General features: G+C 36.7%; 3 protein-coding genes across 4 annotated transcripts; all 3 read left to right on the top strand.

Moving 5' to 3' along the window:
• Window positions 1-1,971: 1,971 nt before the first annotated feature.
• On the top strand, window positions 1,972-3,686 carry LOC110785882 (uncharacterized protein C594.04c). The gene is made up of 3 exons (XM_021990398.2): window positions 1,972-2,299; window positions 2,531-2,794; window positions 3,091-3,686. Exons 1-3 carry the CDS (start codon window positions 2,060-2,062, stop codon window positions 3,571-3,573), a joined length of 987 nt encoding a protein of 328 aa, XP_021846090.1. The 5' UTR covers window positions 1,972-2,059; the 3' UTR covers window positions 3,574-3,686.
• Window positions 3,687-5,524: 1,838 nt separating this feature from the next.
• LOC110785890 (WAT1-related protein At4g01440-like) lies at window positions 5,525-6,433 on the top strand. Its single transcript, XM_021990410.2, has 4 exons — window positions 5,525-5,750; window positions 5,832-5,900; window positions 6,029-6,145; window positions 6,293-6,433. The coding sequence occupies exons 1-4, from the start codon at window positions 5,536-5,538 to the stop codon at window positions 6,342-6,344; spliced, it is 453 nt and encodes a 150-aa protein (XP_021846102.1). The 5' UTR covers window positions 5,525-5,535; the 3' UTR covers window positions 6,345-6,433.
• Window positions 6,434-7,022: 589 nt separating this feature from the next.
• Window positions 7,023-11,830, top strand: LOC110785877 (WAT1-related protein At3g30340-like). 2 transcript variants are annotated; one of them, XM_021990395.2, is made up of 7 exons: window positions 7,023-7,171; window positions 9,429-9,651; window positions 9,787-9,849; window positions 9,946-10,062; window positions 10,330-10,720; window positions 10,997-11,148; window positions 11,518-11,830. In XM_021990395.2, exons 1-7 carry the CDS (start codon window positions 7,150-7,152, stop codon window positions 11,675-11,677), a joined length of 1,128 nt encoding a protein of 375 aa, XP_021846087.1. In that variant the 5' UTR covers window positions 7,023-7,149; the 3' UTR covers window positions 11,678-11,830. The 2 variants fall into 2 exon arrangements, with proteins under 2 accessions (XP_021846087.1, XP_056693667.1); XM_056837689.1 differs by having other exon boundaries at window positions 7,031-7,171; window positions 9,392-9,651.
• Window positions 11,831-13,419: the final 1,589 nt, after the last annotated feature.

Below are 13,419 nucleotides of genomic sequence, written 5' to 3'. Positions count from 1 at the left end.
GTGAACTAAACAGGGCCTAAATCTCTCATACATTCTCAATGTCATATTTTGGATAAAAGTGAAAACATTATCAATAAACGTAATTTGCATTGTTTAAATAAATAAATAAAAGAATCTTTATCAACATTATTTAATTGTTAAATCACGTGCATGATATCAAATATAAAGAATAAAAAGGGACGGGAGGAGTAGTTAAGAGCTACTTGTTCCACCTAATCACTTTGCAGTATCATACAAGCATCAACATGGCAAAAAATGAAGGTCTTGGTCTAGTGAGTAGTGACAACAACCCAAGTCCATGTACTCTCGTGCCACACTTACAGGTATATGTCTAATTTTACTCAATGTAATGTATAATGTTGTATCGGGCCAATGTCACATTTTTTCCAAAAAAATGCGGCATGAGCACGATTCACAACTTTGTGTTGGTGCCGTGCTAGATCAGGTTGTGCACAAACCAGTAACATCTTTAAGTTTACGGATTTTTCATGAAATGCCCCCGAGGTTTGCTTTAATGCACCAAATACCCCTAAACTTTCCAGAATGCACCAAATACACTCGAGGTTTTAATAAATAACACAAAATGCCCATAATAAGCATTTTTCGTCCATTCCGTTAAGTCTCCGTTAACATTAATTTTTTTTCTTTTCTTTTCCTTTTTTTTCTTTCTCTTTCTTGTTCCTTTGTGATGTCTCCTCTTCTTCCCAGGAGTCTGCAAATCAATCCTCCAAATTCCATAATCTCCGCTCCTTTCTAACTCCCTCTGTCAATCCTCCAAATCCCATCATCTTTGCTCCTTTCTCTCTCCCGTTGCTTCTTCCAAATCAGTATCCATCGCCACCCACAACCACCAAGGAACCCTTCCTCTTCTCTTCTCCTTTTCTTTCTTAAACCCAGAAAATCAACTTTTACATCCCAGAAAAATCAGCAAAAATCAACGATTATATCACCAAAACATTCGTAACAAGATCCAAAACCAACAAAAAATTCAAAACCAACAAGATCCCAGAAAATTTCCAACAAAAAATACTCCAAATTAATCGATGAAAATACTCCAAAACCCTACTGTGCAGATTTATTCCAAAAAAAATAAAAAATGTGTTCTTCCCCAAATTGATTTTCCCCAAATCAATTTAAACCTAAATCGCAAAATCGTGTTCCATTGATTCCCACCTGGTTAAAATGGCTGGAGGATCTACGAATCCTCTATACCTCCATCAGATGGTCTCATATCATCTCCATCTCTAAACTCACAGGATCGGAGCTTCAGATTACCGAACATGGCGTCGGTCGATGGAAATGACGCTTCAATTCCATGGTGGTTTGAGATGAGAAAGATGATGATATGAGAAAGATGATGGTGGTTTGAGATGAGAAAGATGATGATAATGATGGCGCCGGTCGATGGAAATAACGCTTTCATGGTGGTTTGAGATGATGATGATGAGAAAGATGATGATGGTGGTGTGGTGATGAACAAGCAATTAACTTCACGTACATATTTTGGGTCAATTTTTGTTTTTTTTAATTAATTAGATTTTTAGGGTCTTAATTTTTTAGATAATAGTTAATTATTATTTTTAGGGGTTTAATTAATTTAATTAAGTGGTAATATTATGATTAGTAGAGAAAATTGTTGAATAAGGGTAAAAAAGTAAAATAATGTTAACGGAGACTTAACGGAATGGACGGAAAATGCTTATTATGGGCATTTTGTGTTATTTATTAAAACCTCGAGGGTATTTGGTGCATTCTGGAAAGTTTAGGGGTATTTGGTGCATTAAAGCAAACCTCGGGGGCATTTCATGAAAAATCCGTTAAGTTTATTACCATAGTAACTTGTAAGACCCCACACTACTTTATGCAAAAATGTAGCAAGAGTGGCAAAAACCAATCAATTGAATTTCCAACATCTCCCCAATCACAAGTGATCATAGACTTATAAAAGCCCCTCCTAAGTCCTAAACAATCTCAAAATCTCAATTGGTTACACCAAAAGACCAAAAACCCCTTTCTCCTACCCAATTCTTCAATTTCAAATCAAAAAATTGCAAAAGAAATGGGCAAAACTAAAACCAACCACAGCAACCTGCAAAATGCAATCATAGCATTTGTAGCCCCTCTTCCTTCCATCCTCTTCTACCTGTATTTCCTTACCCATTACAGTGAGCCTGATCATTCTCTATCATCCCTTTGGTCATGGTGTTACCACCACCCTATCCTCCTTGCCAATGTCTTCTTCTTCTTCAACATCAATGTCTTGTTCTGGGCTATTGGCCATCTCCAATCCAGCCACTGGGTATGATTTAATCACCACTTCAAATTTTCCTTTTGGATATTAAGTAGTTTCTTTTTTTAAAAGAATTGTTGATTTTACCTTCTGGGGTTTGTTTATAATCATGTTATTTGTGTGATTAAGAATTTAAGATGTTTTGCGGTGTGAAATTTTGAATTTCTTGGGGAATGATAGTATAATTACTACTATTGATTTTGTGAATTTTTTTGTGGGGTTTAAATTTTTGGTCTGCAGATGATTGATCCATATTGGACAGTACTTCCGTTGCTGCTAGGCTGCTACTATGCAACTCACCCATTAGCTACTTATAATATTTGGAGGTCTAGAGCTGTGATCCTTTTGACATTGATGTGGAGTTTAAGGCTTTCTCATAACTATTTTCGCCGTGAAAATTGGCAATGGGGTGCTAGGGAGGACTGGCGCTTTACTGATATGCGCCAACAGTATGGCAAAAATTGGTGGTGGGTCTCCTTTTTTGCCATCTATTTTGCTCAGCAGGTATAACACTCATTTATCTTTGTAATTTTCTTTTACATGTTTTTAAAGATTAAACAGTTCCTGCTGCAAAAATGTAATTGTTCAAGTGGGTCCTGCGAGTAGAGGCTGAATTTTAAGTGGTTTGATTTCAGTTGTGTGATCTTTAGGATCATACATAAGTATGCTTCTGGTGTTAAATGCTATAAGTTTGTTGATTTATAAATAGTAGCAATGTATGTTTATTCAGAAGAGTTAGGGTTTCTTGGTGAATAGCTTGAATGAGCTCTCTTTAAAAGAAACATTTAAATGTGTTACAGGTATTTCTGATGGGACTAAGCCTTCCCTACTACACCATACACGCTGTTGAAACACCGTTGAGCATGTGGGATATCGCAGCCATTGCTGTGTGTTTGGCTGGTATAGTTGTTGCTTACTATGCTGATACTCAGCTCCATGAATTTTCCACCAAGAATGCGGAGTTGAAGGCTTGTGGGAAGCCGATATTGCCTACTTTGGATGATGGCTTGTGGAAGTACTCACGGCATCCAAACTACTTCGGGGAGCAGTTGTGGTGGTGGGGACTTGGTATCTTTGCATGGAACCTCGGACAAGGGTGGACATTCTTAGGGGCGTTTGTTAACACTTTGTGCTTAGCTTATGTGACTGTTCTGGTTGAGGAGAGAATGGTTAAGCAACCCTTTAGAGCTGAAGCATACCGACAATACCAAAAGACCACCTCAGTTTGGATCCCATGGTTCAAGTCATCATCCCTCGAGGAGACAAAAGATAAGACCAATTAATTTGATATTGTTCAAATCCCTTGAACTTTTTCTATGTAATTGTGTTCCTATCCTTACTTGTCCCCTACTCTCCTTCAGTTTTATATTATGATCCATGATTGTTGCTTGTTTGATAGAGGATCTTCATGTGTTCTTTTCCCTATTTTTTTGCTCGTCCTAGCTATCTAATGATTCCAAGTGTATAGATCAATTGAGTCCCTTCTTATCTTGAATTTGCCCACCAAGTGTCAAACAAGTTAAATGATAAATCTGATCTTTCTAGTACCTTTTGTACGCTTTTGTTACCAATACTTTAAGTGTGCTAAATCAACACTCTTCATAAGTTTGGGCTAAGGCTAACTGATAGCCACTTGTTCTAATGTTCACTCTTGAATGTTGTTTTGGTGTTGGTGCAATAGAAGAAATCGAATCCAAATACTGAATACCAGATCAGTTTTGGATTCCTTGTTGATTTTACTGATCATATTTCCGTATTTCGTATATAATGGACTCTTTCAGATTTAGACAATAGTATTTACTGTATTGATATGTATCTGTGTTCCTGCCTTCCTGGTCTTTCTGATGTAAGCCCGAGTTACCTTTCTGGCCAAAAACTTTGAAGATTCGTCGTCAACCAAGTGAAATGAGGAAATTGATAAATGGGGATAATGTAATTGTCAACTTGAAGATTTAGTTTCTCAGAGGAAGATTTTGTGCTGTGGCTCTAAGATCTACAACGACTCAGGGAGAAAGTTATGTATGCATTCGGAAAAAAAATATAGACAGCACACATTAGTAATGACAGTGTCATCTAACCATGGATACCATACCGCACCCCTTTTTGAGAAATTTGTGCAGTTCCTAGTTCCTACTCAGTAATAATTCCATATATAATCAAACCTTCAATATAGGATATCCTTTGTGTCAAATAGCTTAACTGACCTGGATATTTCACACTCATCTGATTATTATGAGGACAACAGAAATATGACATAGTCGAAGTCTTGTAATTTCTGTGTATTCAATCCTCATTCTCAAATTAAGCATGTGAGTGAATGCGTAGTGGTTGATGATCGGCTTTCATTATACTGTATTCAACTTTTAAAGGCAATCTTGTTGTTCAAGGACATTAACTTTTATCAGACAACATAATCAACTACAGCACTAGAAAGATTTAATCCTCATGAGGCCATTCAAAATGCTGTCCACTTTGAATTAGGTCAAATGCTCAATCTCGTATTTCTTTACAAAGAGCTAGGATTGTAATTCTTGTTTCTTTGTTTCTTATTCCTATACACCAAGGGGTAAATCCCCTGTCGGAGTTTCTCTGTTTCTGTAAACAGCCTCTACGCTGGCTACCAGATGTTTTCCTTTCATAGATATGTCATCTCTGGCTTTTGCAAGAAGTGTATCTAGTTTCCATGTTACTTATTTCCATCTTTGTCTACAAATGATATTCTAAAGGAAAAGGCAGTAATAATTCCTTTTATTTCAATTAAAATTGTAGCAAGTGTAAATGTTTGTTACTGCTGTGTATTGTTTGCCTAGTGTGTTATGTGATACGACGTATTATTCTAGTGGCTTGTCTGCATGAGACTGCTGATTATTCTGTTGTCTTGTAATAAGAATTACATTCCATTCAAAAGGAAGGATATGCCCTGTTTTGTATCACACTTAGCAATGAAGAAAATTTTGTAACTTGTGAATTGTGATTGTAGAGTGCAAGTCGTAAGGCATGATCACTTTGCTCAGCCACTGATTGATGAACGTGTGTGACATTCACAACCTTCATTAACTGTGTCTCCAAATCAACACAAAAGTAAGAAAAAGTTGATAAAAGTGTAAACAAAGACTTCTTGCTTAGAAAAGCACATGATATGATGTTATCAGTTTGAACATGTCATTCCATCCTTTGTGTGTGCTTATAGATCACTGCATGAAGATCAGTCTGCTTAAGCTTTTTATCATAGACAAAAAAAAACAATGAAGAACGAAAGAGGAAGCATAAACTTCCAGATGTCAGGATGTCAGAAGTGGAAACCTGTTGTTGTCATACTGGCGGTCTACTTTGTAATGGCTGTTTTAAACTTTTTATTTAAGAAGATTCTCGATAAGGGAAAGAGTCATTTAGTTATAATCACTTACCGGCTGACAACTGCTGCTATTTTTTTAATGCCTGTTGCCTATTTCCATGAAAGGTATACCACATCTCTTTTTATAAAAAATGATAAGAACAAAGAAACAAGGTACAGATATTAAGTTCTTGATTGTCGTTGCAGGAGAAGAGGTGTGAATGTTAAGCTCACAACTCCAATCTTATGCTATCTCTTCCTCAGTGCTTTAATTGGGTGAGCAAGAAAAACTTATGCTCGGAATCCTCGGATACTTATTGTTGCTTCTTATTTTTATTTAAGATGCCATTTTGTTATCTTCTTTGAACTTGCTACAAAATCTGAAAAGGAAAAGATGTTTTCAGGGCAACACTCACCCAGTATCTGTTTCTTATTGGAATCCAATGCACATCTGCTGCATTTGCCAGTGCCTTCATCAACATGACTCCTGTCTTCACTTTCCTTTTGGCTATACTACTAGGGTAAGCATTATTACTATTTATTTACTTTGTCTAGTATCATTTTGAGAGTAAGGCTTGGTTGTTGTTGTTGTTGTTGTTGTCGTTGTTGTTGTATTTACTTCGTCTAGTAGGAGACCACTGAAAAGAAAGTAGTGTAACTGTATTCAGATTTTCTCAGGCAAGAGAGTGTGAACTTGAGAAGCACAAGAAAGATAGCTAAAGTGTTAGGTTCCCTTGTCTGCATTGGGGGAGTTGTAGTACTGATCTTGTACAGAGGAATACCACTGAACAAAGAAACTTTCTCGAAAACGTCTTCATATAATGCCAATACCTTGAGTATCGTCGCTAAGATTGGCAGCAAGCAGAGATGGATCTTCGGATCAATTTTCCTTGTGCTCAGCATCCTATGCTGGTCTGGCTGGTTCCTCATACAATCAAGGATTGGCAAGTTATACCCATGCAAATATACAAGTACTGCCTTGATGTCTGCTCTTGGTGCTCTTCAGTCAGCAATCTTGTGTTTTGCCATCAACAGGAATATGTCCATTTGGATTTTTACAGGAAAGCTGCAGATCTTTACTGTCCTTTTTGCTGTAAGTATAGCTTTGACTACCGAGATGTAGCTTTTTTTTCTTTGAATCAAAGTTATTTTTCTTATGCCATAAAAATATTTATTGAAGATTATAGTTAATCACTATGGAAGGCTGGACTGATTATTATAATAGGGATGATTTATATGGAGTTTCAGACACTACCTTTATGAACCACTAAAGACATTAGTTTCCAAAATATTCTTCCAGCAACTAGGCTAGGAACTTTTTATTTGGAAGCATTATCTTATTTTTTGAGAGTGGAGATTTTAGAGCATGATAATTCATTATTGTTTAAAATGCAGGGAGTTTTAGGATCAGGACCATGCTACGTTGGGATATCATGGTGTGTTGAACAGAGGGGGCCGGTCTTCACATCAACATTCAGCCCTTCCATACAGATATATATAACAGTAATGGATTTAGCCTTCTTTCATGAACAAATTTTCCTTGGAAGGTTTGTTTCTTTCTCTTTGTTTCTCAATTCCACGGAAACTAATACTTCTCTATCACTAGTAGTAGGAGTAACTTTAGTTTTTAGCCATTAACGGAAGGAATCTAGATTTGGTTGTTGTTTTGATTGTATTGATAGTACTCATTTCCCCCTACTTGTGGGTTGTTAACAGTGTTATAGGATCAATCCTGATAATTTGTGGTCTCTATATACTTCTTTGGGGTAAAAGCAGAGAGGCGTCACAAGATAACCTCACCAAGCCAGTTGAGGCAGTGCAATGCAATGAGAGTCCCGCAACTGCAATTGACATTATTCGTATCACCAATTGAGGATGTCCCTCTTTGGTTTGATGAGAATTCTAGTGTGAGATTTCAAGTCAAATAAGGGAAACTCACCTTTATGATCCCTACTTTGGCTGATTATGGACCTTAATTAGTCAATACGTTGAATATTTAAAACTAATTTTAAGTTTGAGGATGTTCTTCCTGAAATGGACTTAGATAGTGAAATATGAGCTCTTCATTAAAAAATTATTTATGTATCTTAATACTTCAGTAATATGTAATGGTCAACTTTTAACAAGTTAAACACTTTAATGAAAAACAAAAACAATTCATATATTACTATACTTGTGAGAATAACCATCATCCGTGGTTGTTCTCTTTCCTCCTTCCCTCCCAAGCTTGAGCTCTTTTCCGTGTGGTATTACCATTCGTGAAAGTCTACCTTCCTCCTAAATTAGAAGTATTGTCAGATAGTCCAGCCATTCTGGAACATCTCATCTGTATGCTCTTAGCTAATTATAACATGTAATCTAAGATATGTATTTTCCCAATAGGCTTGATACGAGCATTATTTAATTCATACCCTACAAATTTCTGGATCAGTTCTGAACTTCTTGTTCATTCAAGTAATTGTATCTGATAATAATAGAGTTGAGAAGCTAAATAATGTTTTAGCAGGTCATAAGATCTATGATCTACTGTTCGCATCTCTGATATATGGTAGAACTGCTATGAGTCTGTCAGACTGTTGACAAAAGATTTGGAAAAATTTATCATGAAAATAATCTAGGTGAAAGTAGTCGGTTAATAAGAAAGAAAATAGTAATTATGAGTACTAATATTAGATGCTCATCTGAAGATTGTGTTATAAGGCATAGAGATTGTTGATCGGGAATGGGGCAATTTTATTCTTGTCTGGCACTCAGGCAGAAGTATGGTTGCACACCAGAAATGATAGTGACATTTAACTATATTATCATACTTATCACCACTCTTTTTACCAAAACACTAAGTGTCTTGTGTACTTTGCTTGTATTTTAAAACACTATCTTCACTTCTAGTCATCGCTTCATTAAGAGGTGATCCTTCCGTGTCAAATTTACCAAAATAGGATAGTTGATCGCATCTCAGTTCTGTGAGGCGAAACAGCAATATGACATAGTAGAGCTATCTTTATTGCCCTGCATATGTTCTGCTACTGCTCTAATTAGAAATATCAGCGCTCTTTTGGCTAATTGGCTATACTAATTTTGTACTGCAAAGACGATAAAACTTGTAGCAGAAACAAAGCAAGTATCTGAATGGTTTGTTCCTAAGGCACCCACTGAACAAGAGCACTTTGGGATAGTCTTCTAACTGTTGTCACACAAAGAATTAACATTTAAAATCTTCAAGAAAAAAAATCACCCTCATTGATTTTCCAAATCGTACTTTTGCAAGATGTTCTACTTTTTTCAGCATGTGTACATCACTGCGTCTACAAATAGTGTCCTGAGACAGCTTATTCTAAGATACACTAATTGCTGCATAATGGCTTATAAATGTGATATGACATATTATTCTTGCTTGTTTAATTGCATATGAGACTATTAGTCATTCTCCTGTCCTTTAGTAAGAATTAGATTCTGTAAAAAGAAGGATATGCTTTGTTTTGCATCACACTCTAAATGGAAATGAAGATCTTCCAATTCGGGTAAGTGTAAAGTGAGTCATGATCACCGTTTGAGGTTACTGGATGATGACGAAGGCGTGTGACCTTGGTAACCTCTAGTCCTCTACTGTTATTTAAAATATTGGGAAGCATCAACGCTATAGTTAATAAAACAGAATATAAAATATGTTGATGCGAACTTCTTTTAGTTGAAAAAGCAAATGATGTGATCTTTCCAATTTAAGTGTTTCTATTCGTTCATTTTTGTGTGTTTATTTATTGCCGCAGTGTGATCAGTCTGGCAAAACTTTGTTGTACTACACAGGAAAGAAGACGAAGTGGGGAATAGGAAGTGTAACCTTCCCAATGGCGCGGTGTCAGAATTTGAAGCCCACTGCTGTAATACTGGTTGTTTTCTTCGTACTGGCAGTATTAAACATCTTATTTAAGAAGATTCTTGATGAGGGTACAAATCAGTTGGTTATAGTCACATACAGACTGACAGCAGGTGCTATTTTTTTGTCACCTATTGCCCGCTTCTGTGAAAGGTAATCATCTGGAGGCATTGCTTGGATCGACTTAATATGTAAAACTAACCCTGACCCCCCCCCCCCCCCCCTAGTATAACAAAAATTCTGGAAAAAATGCAGGTACTAAGGTCTGTACTGTAAATTGTAATGCAGGAAAAACGGAGTAAAGCTTACAACTCCAATCTTGTGCTATATCTTCTTCAGTGCTCTGATTGGGTGAGAAAAAAAAGAACATTATGCAGTTTTCTTTCTTCTTGAATGAGATGAGCTGCTTAAAATGTTATGAGTTGTTAAAAAGTTGGTTGTTTTTAGGGCAACATTCGCTCAATTCCTGTATCTTCTCGGGACTCAACACACATCTGCTGCCTTTTCCAGCGCATTCTCCAATATGAATCCTGTATTCACATTCCTTTTGGCTTTACCACTACGGTGAGATGATTTTTCACTTTCTCTTGTAGTACTAGTACCCATGTTACTCAGACCCTTCTCATATGAAGTACCCGTGTGGGATCCTCAATTCTTTGACAATAGGACACTTGACCCTTCATATTGAGGGGGAAAGGAAATTGTTCATAAATCATAATAGATGATTGCGTCTAACACTTGGGTACATACTTTTTCCTACGTGCATATTGAGTTACATAGATTATTGTTACTTGAATACAAAGGTATCTTGACTGCATTGAACTTTTGCAGGCAAGAGCGTGTGAACTTGAGAAGAAAACACGGGATAGCTAAAGTATTAGGTTCACTTACTTGCATCGGTGGAGCTATGGTACTCATCTTTTACAGAGGAATTCCACTGTCCACATATCATGCTAATAACTCGAGTAACACTTCCAAGGTTGGCAGCAAGGAAAAATGGATTCTTGGATCAATTTACCTTCTGTTAAGCGTCCTGTGCTGGTCTGGATGGTTTCTTTTACAGTCAAAGATCGGGAAGATATACCCACTTAAATACTCGAGTACAGCGTTGATGTCAACTTTTGGTGCTGTTCAGTCAGCAATCTTATGCTTTTCCATCAACAGAGACACTACCATATGGATTCTGAGGGGAAAGCTGCAAATTTTTACTGTGTTATCTGCTGTGAGTATGATTTATTATTTGCTGCTAATCAAAGTGTTTAATTCTTGTAATCAAAGTTAGTATGCTAATGTGAACCTTTAACATAGATTTTAAAGGTCCCACTAAATATTTCTACAGGGATTACTTAGAAGGAATCTCAGAATCTACCTTTATGCACCAGAAAGACCATCTATTTCCAAGATATTCTTTCAAATAACTAGACTAAGAACTTGTACTGAGTGCTAAATGAGATTGTGCTTTTTGAACATGAAGAAATTAAATTGTTCAAAATTGCAGGGAATAATGGGTTCTGGAATGTGCTATGTTGGGATGTCATGGTGTGTTGAGCAGAAGGGCCCGGTGTTCACTGCAGCATTCAGCCCTTCCATACCGATTTTTGTTACTATAATGGATTTCGCCTTCTTTCACGAACAAATTTATCTTGGAAGGTCTGTATTCGTCACTTTGTTTTATGAATTATTCCCTCCGTCTCAGATAAAGTCCAACGTTGCTTGAGCAAAATTATAACTTACAACGGTCACATGCAAAACGGTATGTGTTAACTTGCATCTGGACGAAGGGAGTACATATTGAGTTTTTTCGTGACAAGAAAAAAGTAAATCTTTTACAATCTGAAGTTGAAATCTGGTCTTCTATGATGTGTTGTTTTGGAAAGTAAAAGAGGTACACTATTCTGAAGACAGAAGGAATATTAATCATATGAAATTAAAAATAATAATTATGTTTCACTTTCACTTTGATTATTATTGATAGTTCTCAATTTCTCATTCATTTATCTGGTTTTGTGTTTTGAACAGTGTTATAGGATCCATCATGGTTATATGTGGTCTATATACACTTCTTTGGGGTAAAAGTAGCGAAGCGCGACATAATGCCAGTAAACCAGCTGAAGCAATGGAATGCAATGGTACTTCTGCATCTGCAATCAACATTGCTGAAGTCACCTCCAATTCTTAGATTGTTTTAATTGCATTTGTGCTCTACACCATTACAATGTTAAGTTAGAATCTTTTGAATTTGTTTGGCCTTTGTAATAGAGGATACTAAGGTATACCAGTAATTGTACTACTGTACGATATTATTATATACGAAGTATATGAGTTTCAAGCACCCGTATTAGGATAAGCTGTATCTTTAAATTCACATGGTATCGAGAGCGTAGGTTTTTCTTTAGATCCAAAAACCCTAAGGTTCTGTTTGGTAGGGCGTAAAACGTTTTCAGTGTAAAATGATTTTTCATGGATAACTTTTTTCAAGTGAAAATACAATTCCCAACTAGTTTTCCTTTGTTTGGTATCTTAAAGGAAAATGGGAGAAGATGGTGAACATTGAGGGGAAGAAAGGAGGGGAGGTAAGGAGGAAAGAAGGAAAAGTGGTTTCCCTCCATTTCAAATGGAAAAGGGGTTTCTACTTTTGAGGAGAGGAAAATTGGTTTTCATCCCTTTGTCAATCAAACAACGTAAAATGATTGTAAAGAGGAAAACCGTTTCCCATGAAAACGTTTTACGCCCTACCAAACGGAGCCTATCTCTCAAAATAAAGATTATCACGTAATTCCACCGAAAAGGGAAAAAAACAATCAGATTTTATTTTCTACACGCCAAGAAGCTAGAACACTTTGTTTCGAAATTTTTCAGCAAAATAATCCTGTTTCTCGATGGGATATGTTAGTTGTAACAAAATAATGTTAAGTTTCTTAATAGCTTTAATTGGTCATAAGATTCGATTTTTCGTCATGTAAGGTTACGAGTATTGTATGACCTCAATATCGCAAAATATGGACTATGCGAATGATTTTTAGTGCCTAATATTTGTTAAATTCCGCACGCATCGCGTGCAAAAAATACTATAGTATTACTAAAGCAAAGTGGTGAGAAATGAAAGACTTTTAATCCTCGATACTTGAACTCTCGTTAACCTGTCATAAAGAAAACGTTATTCCAAGATTTTATGTTCACCATACCCATTGATGGTTTGGGGCAGAGGATGAACCATCGTCAATTTCGTTCTGTGTTGTGCTATAGGCTCACGGTACCTTTATTCTCGGAAGGTAGTCTCTGCCCGAGTTGCAATGCTCATAGGATGGACCAATGGGGAGATCATGATGTCCATTGTTCTAGTGAAGTGGGGGTGAAGTTCAGGCATAATTTGGTGCGTGATGTTCTTGTTGATATTTGTTCCAAAGTTGGGATTGTGGTGCGCAAGGAGGCTCTAATGGGTTTCCTCTCAGAGGCGGGGAAGGACCTTAGACCTGCTGACCTTTTACTATTTAATTGGTTCCAGGGTAAAGATGCATGTTTGAATGTGACTGGCATCTCTCCCTTTGCAGGTTTGGGTGTGAGTTCTTGGGCTCCCGGAGTAGCCCTGCACAAAGATGTGGAGAAGAAAGAGAAGAAGTACTCGTCCAAATGTGAGGACAACGGATACAAGTTCATCCCATTTGCTTTCTCTACATTCGGGGAGTTGGATAAGGAGGCCTTGGACACACTATCACGTATCAAGTCTCTTTTTATTAGTCACTCCAACAATGTTAAGAGTGGGGCATTTATTTTTCATAGATTGAGCTTTTGCATTCAGAAAGGGGTGGGAGCACAGCTTGTTTCTAGACTTCTATCCAACTTTATGTAATATGTTTACACGTGATAATAATATCAGCTTCTACATCTATCAAGAAACCACAATAAAAATATAATTATGAA

Source organism: Spinacia oleracea, chromosome 2, assembly GCF_020520425.1.
Source record: "Spinacia oleracea cultivar Varoflay chromosome 2, BTI_SOV_V1, whole genome shotgun sequence".
In the NCBI taxonomy this organism is placed as follows: domain Eukaryota; kingdom Viridiplantae; phylum Streptophyta; class Magnoliopsida; order Caryophyllales; family Amaranthaceae; genus Spinacia; species Spinacia oleracea.
The sequence above is the reverse complement of the archived record's forward strand: the minus strand, read 5'-3'. Positions and strand labels throughout refer to the sequence as shown.

Bases quoted from the DNA above. Each gene is read 5' to 3' on its own strand.
- LOC110785882 (XM_021990398.2), top strand. From the start codon at position 2,060: ATGGGCAAAACTAAAACCAACCACAGCAACCTGCAAAATGCAATCATA. The intron at 2,300-2,530 runs GTATGATTTAAT...TTTGGTCTGCAG, and splicing joins ATCTCCAATCCAGCCACTGG to ATGATTGATCCATATTGGAC. The intron at 2,795-3,090 runs GTATAACACTCA...AATGTGTTACAG, and splicing joins CCATCTATTTTGCTCAGCAG to GTATTTCTGATGGGACTAAG.
- LOC110785890 (XM_021990410.2), top strand. From the start codon at position 5,536: ATGAAGAACGAAAGAGGAAGCATAAACTTCCAGATGTCAGGATGTCAG. The intron at 5,751-5,831 runs GTATACCACATC...TTGTCGTTGCAG, and splicing joins GTTGCCTATTTCCATGAAAG to GAGAAGAGGTGTGAATGTTA. The intron at 5,901-6,028 runs GTGAGCAAGAAA...AGATGTTTTCAG, and splicing joins TTCCTCAGTGCTTTAATTGG to GGCAACACTCACCCAGTATC.
- LOC110785877 (XM_021990395.2), top strand. From the start codon at position 7,150: ATGAACAAATTTTCCTTGGAAG. The intron at 10,721-10,996 runs GTGAGTATGATT...TCAAAATTGCAG, and splicing joins TTTTTACTGTGTTATCTGCT to GGAATAATGGGTTCTGGAAT. The intron at 11,149-11,517 runs GTCTGTATTCGT...TGTTTTGAACAG, and splicing joins GAACAAATTTATCTTGGAAG to TGTTATAGGATCCATCATGG.